This window comes from Haliotis rubra, unplaced genomic scaffold (genome assembly GCF_003918875.1).
Source record: "Haliotis rubra isolate DU_JTF1 unplaced genomic scaffold, ASM391887v1 Scf586, whole genome shotgun sequence".
Lineage (NCBI taxonomy): Eukaryota > Metazoa > Mollusca > Gastropoda > Lepetellida > Haliotidae > Haliotis > Haliotis rubra.
The window spans coordinates 43034-54289 of NW_025767286.1; the positions used below are offsets into that span (position 1 = coordinate 43034).

The 11256-nt window shown below is 38.5% G+C and overlaps 1 protein-coding gene across 1 annotated transcript in view; it reads right to left on the minus strand.

Moving 5' to 3' along the window:
- Nucleotides 1–11054, minus strand: part of LOC124254911 (deoxynucleoside triphosphate triphosphohydrolase SAMHD1-like) — a gene marked incomplete at its 3' end in the record, with an annotated part of 48907 nt that extends 37853 nt beyond the window's left edge. Inside the window, 2 exon segments of the mRNA XM_046688752.1 lie at nt 878–1224; nt 11003–11054. Of these exon segments, the coding sequence (XP_046544708.1) occupies nt 878–1076 (199 nt within the window).
- Between the last annotated feature and the right edge of the window lie 202 nt (nt 11055–11256).

Consider the following 11256-nt stretch of genomic DNA (forward strand, 5'->3'; position numbering starts at 1 on the left):
ACGCGCACGGGCGTAGAACAACTAGGGCATATTACATGTGGATCGGAGGCAGAAAAGCGTAATCTACAAATCGTACAGATTTTCATGAGCGTAAAGCTAGCTGAACAATCACGAATACACACGTGAATAAACAGTAGAAATCGATAATTAATCAATACAAATAGTAAAGGATACTAGCTATACCTCTATAGTAACCTATGAGAGGTAAAAACTAAGAGATTATCAAAGGATATGTGTGTAAGGAGACACAAGGCGCTCTCACATCCTGCTCACTGGGCGAAGAAGGAGAGAGTGAAGCACATGGCCAGAGGGTGGCGACACCTTTTCCCGCCAGGGGAGACAAAGGGGAGCAACTCGTGGTGAGTACCAATTAGTGATTTTATTTTGAAGGGAGCTTCAAATAAGGAGATACAAGTGTTCCACTATGTTCGCAAGAAGAAGAAGACAAGCAAAAGAGCATGAGTCAGGATAAGGAAAAATTTCTTATTATCTTTAAGATGTTTACTTTGGAGGTATTTTTAAACAAATCATGAAAACATCTATATTGGTAATGCTGTAAATGAAATACTTGTGAACAATAAGCTGTTTACTAACTGGAAGCAGTCAACTCTATCATAGGTATATGTACCTATTTGAGAGCATATCATGGATAACATGTACCGAGTTTCAATGACAAGCTATGACATAGACGATGACCTTGACCCTTCAAGTAACAGATGAAGGCGTTAACAATCTTACCCAGGGCTAAAATGGAGGTGTGTACTTGATATGCTATCCCACAGATGTCCACAGTTAAAAATCAACATGCAAATGTTCCTGCTAAGTAGTTTAAAAAACTAAGACATGCATTAGCCATAACTGAAGCTTTACCAAGTACCTTGGAACTTTTCTGCCAATTCCTGTAAACCTGTCTGAGTGAGTTGTTCTGCAAGCTCGTTCACAGACCATAACTGCCATGACTGGGGATCCTCTTGGTGATTGGATTCTTGGGAAAATGTCAGTTCACAGGCCCCTGAAGTCGTCCTTGGTTTCTTGGCTGGAGGCGTGGAATTGGCATCAGGATGTCTGTTCATCATGACTGTAGTTGTTGTGGAGGGTGCAGTGGTAGGAAGATGGGTCCTGGTTCTATCTTGAATCAGAGGGGGTGGTTGGAGGAAGACGGGTCAAGGTTCTATCTTGATACTCTAACTGTGACAAGGTATCCGGACAGCTGATGTGGAAGCACTGAAGACAAACACCAGGTGAAGAGTATTTCAGTTGTATCAAAGCATGCCAGTTAACTACAGTCAAATGTTCTATAAAATGACACTACTTTATTGCAGATAATGTAAGATATGAATGAATATTCCAAACTTCTAGTTTCTAGTCCAAACAATAATTTTCGATATTTCATTTTATCGAACTACGTTCAGATGAGACCACTACTGCCCTCCTGCTGAAGGTACCAACCCTGTTGAGCTGGGAATCATCACTGTACCGAGCCAGAGCTAGGAACACCCCTAAACTACTGAAACAACGCATCGACATCGCCCTGACAGATTTCTACACGAAGACATCCTTTTTCACTGTGGACAGTGCATTTGGCGAAATGCCCAGAAATGTGGACTTCAGTCTGAGTACAACCGTCATGAGAATGTGAAACTCATCATCAGAAGAGCATCCTCAGTAATCTCCAGGGTATATGCTACGATAAATCTCCACTATACCCTGGATGCATCTACGGCCTGGCCAGATAATTTTATTACCTCCCTTTGCTGGCTCCACATTCTCACAGTAGCCAATCAGCTAAGCTCAGATATTTGGCGAAATCATACAAATTGACAGGTCTGAAATCTTAAAAAATATATGCAAGAACTCTTTCTACCTCTTTCAGAGCACCTCTGCAACAATTATGTTGGCAAGTTTAATTGCTTAGATAAAAGAAGCGAAAGTGAGTTGTGATTGGTACACTCAACTTCCCAGCCTAGACACCTGATTGGATAAAAAGCCAGTCAAAAAAGGTAATAAATTCATGGGGCCGAGCTGTAGATGCATTCAGGGTGTAGTGAAGATTTATTGGAACGTGTACCCTGGAGATTATCGAGGATGTCAGAAGAGCTGCTGTTCTTCCTTTAGTGCCTGTACCTTACATCGAAGATGTGCGGTTGAATGCCCTGAATGATGCTCCCCTACACGATGCCAGAGTACTACAATTCGCAGATTATGCGACAGACTTCTGGGTTATGGGCGACCATGGTCACAACACCTGAATCCATCATGATACTGTAGTGCCTAGAACCAAAAACCACATGGAAGGCTGGCACTACAAATTGGCATCAATTATGGCCAGACCTCATCCCAACATCTATGATGCATTGTCAGAGATGAAATAAACAACTACTTAACAGTCCATTCCATTGTTATGTTTGAGTCACCATCTCCAAACTGTAACCCCTATTACAGGCTAACAGTCCATTCCATTTTCTTATGTGTCATTCGTCACCACTCGCCCCTTTCCGTAACCTTCAAGAAGACTCGTCCCCCTCTCGATGCTTGTTATGTGCGAAAATACAACAAACCAATCAGAATACGGTAAATGAGTGCGGTGCTTTGATAAAAATAATCCCAAGTAAGGCATTATGCCATTGTTTAAAAAATCATGAAAAATATATATCGTCAAATTGAAAGTATCAGAACAAAGAACGTAGCTAACAGGATTTTGCTGCCTCTTATGAAGTTTTTAATAAGAATCATGGGATTGTTTGTTGACATAATGGCTCTCATGGGTCCAACTGAGTGTATTTCTGACGGGCTTGTTATGGAGATTGTACGTGCACTTCCAACAATTTTAGGAAATGTAATAAAAAAACCAATAATATCTAATCAACTAATCAACCTAAATCGTTAAAATTGGGCTTAAATTTCACATCTCTGGGGATATTTTAGTCTGACTGTTTGTTGGTCATTCATATTTTTTCCAGGTGTGTGACAGCAAGGTTACACGAATGTTCAGTTTGAGAAATATTTTAAAGTAATTTTTGAGTGTCTGCTTTGGGATTTTAAGCAAAAACACCCCCACAACAACAACCTAGCAATACAATGTACATGTACTTCGGTGATATTAAGAAACATTGGAATCAAACAGGGATAGAGTTATCATTCTTGTTTAAAGTAGTTCTGATGTTCATGCGCCAATATGAAATCTTTCCAGAGGGGCATGAGTCGCTATTCGGCTTGTCCCAGAACAACACGAGTTGGTCACGAATGGTTATGTGTAACTCACCTGTACTACCTGTCACCCCTAAAATGAAAGTGAGTCTGTCTCACAGTTCTTAATCCTCTGATCCCTCTGTTTACTTAAATTTCCAAATGTTGGGAAACCAGTACACCGTATAGAATGGTACCAAACCTGCATTAACACCACCTTATAGTGTCTCCAAGTGTAGTACTTAAAGCAGCATGCTGGTTCAAAGTAAAGCCCATTTTCATTACTCTCAACAATCTCTATATCACTTGTGTTCAGTCCAGTTTGACCCAGGTGGTCAAAATCAACTTTAACCTCATAGATGCATCATCAAATGAGTTTATGTTCATAACACATTATTACATCTACCTTTGCAATGTCACACTACATTGCATTTACAGGTAAAGTAAAACCTATTTTCCCCTTGTCAACCTTGGCTCTCTTACACCTGTTACATGTGATTCTGCCTCAAAATCAACTTTTAATGCCACTTCTCTCTTATAACTTTGGCTTTTGTTAAAGAGAATGTCTACCCTTTCTCCAATATATTGATGCTCATGCTGTTGATCACTGGATCATCTGGTCCAGACATGATTATTTACAGACTGCCGCCATATAGCATGAATATTGCTGAGTGCAGTGTTAATCAACAAACAAACAAACAAACCAATCTGACAGAGACTATCACGTTAAGTAATGTGTTTCCTTCAAATACTACACTCTGAGACACTATAAACTGATGTTTCGGCTGATATAATGCTATTCTACAGATGTGAACACATTTCATGATACATCTGTCAGGGGCAGAAATAACTTTAAAATTGCTAGTGTACTCCAGTACAGTGGCACATATAAAATCACTTGCCCTGATAATTTTTCCACTATACCAGACTATTTTCTTGTCGATTTCTTAAATAAACTGCATAATTACCATTGGAAAGTCAACTGGACACTAGTACAGCATGATATACAAATTTGCTTGCCCGACAGAAAAAAACACTGGACTCGGACGTTGGGCAATGGGTTATTTCCACCCCTGATCTGTGATGCTGAAGTTGCCTTTAATCCCAAGGTCCAAGCTGGACCTAACACTTCTGGGGAAGACAACGATGACAGCGTAGGAAAATCTGCTTCAATATGTGTCACGTTTGTTTTGATCACCATGAACTGTGAGATGACAAAGTTGTACTAAGGTAGATATATTGCTGTATGATTTGATGACAGATCTGCAAAATTTAAGTTGATTTTCACAAGTCAACTCAGCCCAAACACTTGACAGATTTTCTTTTGTAAATACAGTCAAGGGGCTTCACTTCATCAGACAAGCTAAAAATAGTCTTAATATGCTTTATGCTTAAAACTTTATTAGTCCAAAACACCTTGCTCTTTCATTGTTTCAAAACTTCTGGGCAGGACCCTTATTTCCCAACAGTGTCTAATGTCAGTTGGCACTTTCATACACTGACAGATCTTACATATGTACATGTACATGGGGACCGTCTCCGTGGTGTAGTGGTTAGAGCGTCCGCCCGGAGAGCGGAAGGTCGCTGGTTCGACCCCCGACTGTGTCATACCAAAAGACGTTAAAATATGGTACTTGTTGGTCCCTGCCTGGCGTTCGGCATTAATAGGTACAAGGACTGGTATGCTCAGAGTCAGTATAATGTGTCTGAGCGGGGTATTCCTGCTTCACTGCAGCATGGTATCTCAGTGGGCTAGCACTATAAAACAGCATAAGTCTGTGCTAGTACAAGCAGCCACACATACACATACACACGCATGCATGTAGTCATATGAGCAAAATATTCTCAAATAAGACATTAAACCCAATTTCACCTCACCTCACATGTACATGGGCCAGTGAACAAATGGGGTAACATCTCCATCTATAAAACAAGACTGACATGACAGCTGTGTCACAGGGCCCATACTGTTATAATGCAAACCATTTCAAGTTCCTTAAATCTTTATTAGTAAAAAATACACAGCTGCTTCAAAATCTGAATTCTATGTCCTTTGTCTGTTAAATGCATTCAACAAACATTCCGTGTATTCCCCCTCATAATAAACCCCTTTATAGGCAGGACCCTTTTTTCCCAAAACAGTATCTAATGTCAGCTGTCACTTTCTTACGCTGAAGGATCTTGAACATGGTTCAATGAACAAATCGATCAGTGTGTAAAATTTACGCTGGTCCTGTGGCCCCTGACTCATAAAAATTCTTCAGGACCACTAAATGACAAGTTTGCAGTCTTCCTGGTGGCCAGTGAATTTTGTATTGATAGTTAAATAAACCTACAAAAGTTATTTTGGACCAATGATGTACAGACAGGACCAGTAATTATTGTCCACTCACTGGTCCTCTGGTCTAGAGGGAAATTTTGAAAGGTTTCTTTCCCTGCAAATGGTATAATATCTCATCTCTAAAACAAGACTGACATACAGTTTATCTGACCTGAATGTAAAATACTTTAATTTCAATGGTCAATGACGCTTTAACAAGTTTCCGTGTCACCCCTCCCAGGAGGGTGACAACTGGAAAATATATTACCCACTGCCACGGTATCCACCTAACTCTCTGCTGAGAAGCTGTATTGCTAACAATCGTATGACATCATAATCTGGCACATACAGTGTACGGAGTTCGAAAACCATTGATTAGCTGCCTTTGAGTTCACTATGTACACATTTATTTTACAGACTTTCACTCCTTTATTTAAACTATTTTATACATTGAATCATTTGCACACTCAACTTAAACATAATTAACCATTTCTATAGCAATTTTAAGCTTGTCAGAATATGTTTCACTGATTCTAAAAATCCAGTCAAGAAGCAGACGCCATTTTGTTACATGTCATATAGTCGGTAGCGATCTTCAACATAAAATAAAATGATATTTTGTACATTTAACATGGTGGTAAGATAAATATGTTGTATGCTTCTCCCTCGGGTAATATGGTCTGATGTACGCCTTTTAGCGCAGTGTCATCCCGAGCCTACCGGCTCTGATGACACTGCTACAAAGATGCGTACATCAGACCGTATTACCCTCGAGAGAAGGGTGACACTGCTACAACGACTTGAAAGAGGCATACATCAGACCATATTACCATTGAGAGATGCACACAACTTATAGTGTCACAGGTCCCATACTCTACTCACCAGCATAAACTGCGTGTATGTGTTGCTAATCACCCAGGCCCCTGGGACTCACAAATGCGAACTCGGAAATTGAAATAGCAGATCCTGTCAAGAAATTACAATTGCTGAGCTGGAGCGCATGCGCAACTCTCACGTGGACCAGTCCACATATTGAAAGGGTCATCCTAACCCAACTGAAGGGAATTCCTTCACTCTGGTCACCAGAATAACTATGAAACAGCCAGCCAATATGACACATAGTCAAGCCACACTGAATGTCCCTGCCTTAAGTTCAGTCTATGAAGGCTGAAATCAACCAGAAAAGACCAAAATTGTCTCATAAGAGTCAAAGACACAACATAATACAAGATAACAAAACAAATAGAAAAAAGTAGCCATCTTCTCCCAAGATCTTACCCACTCTCACAACCTGTTTGTCAAGAGCAACGAAAATCACTCAACCAACAACCCTATTACTATAATCAGCATGCAGGATGAAATCAATGGGTACAAGCAACACTGAAGTTATGTTTACATTACTAGGTCAGTCAGTCCCCGACCACTTTAATCTACAGTAGGTGTTATGGATATAGCTGACTGACTGAGTTTAGTTTTACGCCGCTTTTAGCAATATTCCAATTATGGATATAGAAACTGTGCTGAAGCTGTCTCCTCTATGGACTTAGAAAAACATCATGTACCCAGTCATTCAAGAGTTTCTATGTTTCTTGCAAAGAGCACTTTGTGTACAAAATGAAACAAGAAGACAAAATCATCAATACCCCCTACAATGGTAAAATACTCTTCATGAATATGTCAACTAGTTATGACTATGTCAAATGTTACATTGTTCTTCACATTGATCTACCGAAAACACATATATGTAAACTATTCATATACTAGCATGCTTGTATCTAGACTGCCTGCGTGCTTCTACTGTTTGATGTATCTCATTAATGTTGATACTGGATATAGAGTGGTACTATTGATTTATGTCATTAGGTTCTTGAATACCCACAAAGTGGAAGGTGAGTAAAGTTGTCTTCTTGGAAAGAACACTACCACCAATTTCAGTCAAAGTAAAACTTTCTTCTTCTTTTTTCAAAGTAAAAATTGTTGTTTTTAACACTTCTGACAGAGGCTTTCATGAGAGTAAAAGATAATTGCTCCAATTTAACCAACATGTTTGCTTTAAATAAAATGCACTTGGACATTATAGGATTAACTTTTATATAGGTAGATGTGAAACTATAGATGCGGACACATTAAATTACATATTTACAACTTTTTATGTTGATTTTAACAGCACAGACTGAATCATTCAAAACACACATTACCAAGATTTTCTTAAGAAATTACAATAAAAAGCTTCAGCTGTCTTCCTGAGGTACATGAACTACTTTGAGTCTTGGTATTTAAAAAGCAGAGCATTTATACATACCATTTATAATAAAAATATGTAAATCTTACAATACAGTTGTTGCAAGTGTTATTTGGGAGTCATTATGCTTTTCGCCTCTTGAGAGGATTAATGAGTACCAGAAATTTGAAATCCCTGCTGCTTTCAACTTACCCTCTGCCCAAACTAGTATGGTATCAGAAACAGCAGTGAATCCAGTAACTATGGAATGCAGATGCTTCTCTGACAACCTAATTACTGGTAGTCAAATTACATGCACAAAATATTCACAACAGGGGTGAAACCGTAACACTTATACCCCTGCTGGCATTAAACTTGTTAAATGCCATGTTAAGTCAGTTCAAATAGCAGCTAATTAGGAGAGATTAGTCCATAGTAAATCATCAATTGAACAATGCTCTTTGAACTCAAACAATTATAAATAATTACACAATGACAACGTTATATATTGTTCATGCAGTTGATATGTAATTCAGTAAATGCTGGGTCAAGGAAACATGTTCTATAAGCCTAAAAGAATTTGACACTGACCTGAAATGTAATTATCATTTTTTATGATATAAAAAGCTAATGTTGCTCTTTTACTCAATACTAATCAATGCTAAATTACCTATATATGCACTTTAAGCATGATAAGTAAAAAGTAAGTAAACAGAAGAACCATAAATCGATCCACAAACAATAAAAGTATGTTAGGAAGCTGTACTTACACCTTTTCCTTTGTTACTGGGTTTCTGCCATATACCTGGAATATTGCTGAGTGCGGCGTAAAACTGAACTTGCACTTATTACTAGGTTTGGCCACGTTTTGTTCTATACGAACTCACAAAAGCAAGAGTAGACTGTAGTAATTAGGGAAAAGTGTGAATGGTGATTGAAGTTCAGGAAATGGAAAATATTGTGACATGTGCCATCATTTTTGGATATATATGTCATTAAAACTGTTGTAATACTTGTATACATATGCATGTATTACAGATGTATTTAAAGCTAGTTCAAACTCATGAAATCGCCCAGCCTTGATATCCTTGCACCATTGATATATCAGATTTATCCCCTTTGGCCATGTTAGATATCCCCACATCTGTTTAGCAGACATCTCAAATTTAGCAAGAGATGAAAAATAAACATTCTGCATTTACAAGTCAGGTATATTATAAATACTCTTGGAAAGACAGAGTTACATGAATACAGATAATAAAGAGATCAATAATAATAATGTTCATCTCGATTGGGTATCCTAATTTTCCTTTAACTAACCAAATAAATTGGACCCATATCACTAACTCAATTGGGTATTTTGCCATTGTCCATTAATTGTAAAATAGCTGGAAAGTTGCTTAATATTCTAAATAACAAACCACATCACCAACTTGCTCAAACAAAAATATGTCAGTACTCCTTCAAAATTCGCAGTACACCTCCACTTGCAATATGAGGTGTAATTACACCCACACCCCCAAAAGTTTATCTGGAGCCCTGCTTTATATATGTTAGACATACAAAGGTATTTATGTGTGTACATTATACACTTGAAATCTTATATCATGTCGTACTTCATTGATTTTTAGGCGTACATTACCCCTGTACGCCCCTTGTCTGTAGCCCTGATATAGTATGCAATTTCAAATGAAGGGCTACAGTTCGATTCACCAAATATGCGAGTGAATCGTAACAGCCTTAATTTCCACACAATAAAACTGAAATGCAACAGGCCAATGGTATATTTATTACACTGTATATGTTGAAGGTATAATAAACTGTGTGTAAGGTTTGTGGTACTCAATTCTAAAGGTAGGCCAACGGCTACACTCATTTTGTATGTCTATGGTGAGTTCTAAGCATAGATTCGTCCACAAGTATTCAGTTTGTAATGCACTGCTGGAGAGGGGATTCTTCAAATTACAAAATACAGTATTATTAGTTTATGTTCACAATAGAGGAACACCATACTACATCTATCAATCATATCTGTGGAGGGTATTGTAATGTTTCTGCAAGGTCTGTGATACTATTTAAAACCCCAAAGGCCAACAGCAGTGTGTGAAATAGTTTCCAGGATTGCTGCATGATTATAAAGTGTATTATAACTTAACAAGTCGGAGAGAGCGATATATTTACAAAATGACCCCATGAAAATTCAATAGCCAGTCGAGCCAGTGACCGTGGAGACTTACTAGCCTGACTAGATTTTTGCTAGCCATGGGCTAGCGGGCCAGTGGCTTTTTCGCACACTGCAACAGTGACACTCATTTTGTATGTCTGACAGTCTGAGGTGATCATATGTATGTAAGTCCACAGTATATCGTTTGTCATACCTGAATCTAGAGGGGTGGTCTTTCCACATTACATCATACATGATTAACATAACTTTACAGTTTTTTATTTTCAATACTGAAAGACCATATTGCCATAGTACATAATCACATTTCATATGTCGAGTGTATTGTTACTTGCTTGTACCATCTTATCAGTAACATGAGATCACTGAACAGATGTTTGGCAAAGATACACTGCACTGCTAAATAACAATTTGTAATTTGGCAACTGTTTTGATAACATTAGATGAGTATACATGTTGATGAAAGATGTAACACACATATTGTTAGACATACAAAACAACTTCATAAATTACTAAAGTCTATCAGTGTTTAGCAACAGGATTCGTTCATTGGGTACTTTCCTATTAATAATATCAGTCTTGATGCTATGAGTTGGAAGGTGACGTTTTGGACAGTAGACGTGGTAATATTATATATATACCTCGTTCTATTTCATATAAATAAACTCATTCCAGCCTAGGAATCGATCAAGGCCTACATAGTACATCGATCACACATTGATATACAAGTGCAAAGTCGTCTAACGTCCTTCTCTCTTTTCTAATTGTTTTATAATGTGGAAACTTGATTGAACGTGATTAGCGGGCATATGACACTGTTGTTACAAGATTACAAGAGAACGCTGGTGGATGTAGCGAAACCATTAAGTCGGTTGTGTATGTGTTGTGTTGGCCGGGCGCAACATGGTCCTCACGTTTGCTCAGTAATCAGCTGGAGATAATGAATGAAGTTACCACTCCATCTTCCAGTATTACAGATGGTGAAATCCATTTAAACAGGGCGAAACGTCTACCTAATATACATAGTTATGAACCCCAGTATTGTCAGCCTCCTACACGTTCCATGCTTGTCAACGTCATTAATTTTGTTTACCTTGTTTCATTCAACTTTCCCACCTCTCCCGCTCAGCCTCCCAGAGTTCCATGCGGCAAGCCTTATGTTAAAGTCATAGGCCTTTCCTAAATTAGGTGGCCAAAATAGCATCCGCATCCAAAACGAGGTTGAGTGGCACGAGAAGGGAATCCCCGGCGAGAAACATGGCGTCATGTAAGTCATCACTGCGGAGTGTAAGCTGGTTCCGGCTCCCTTTGCGCGCGCTAACGTTCGACAAAGCTTATATTGCGATA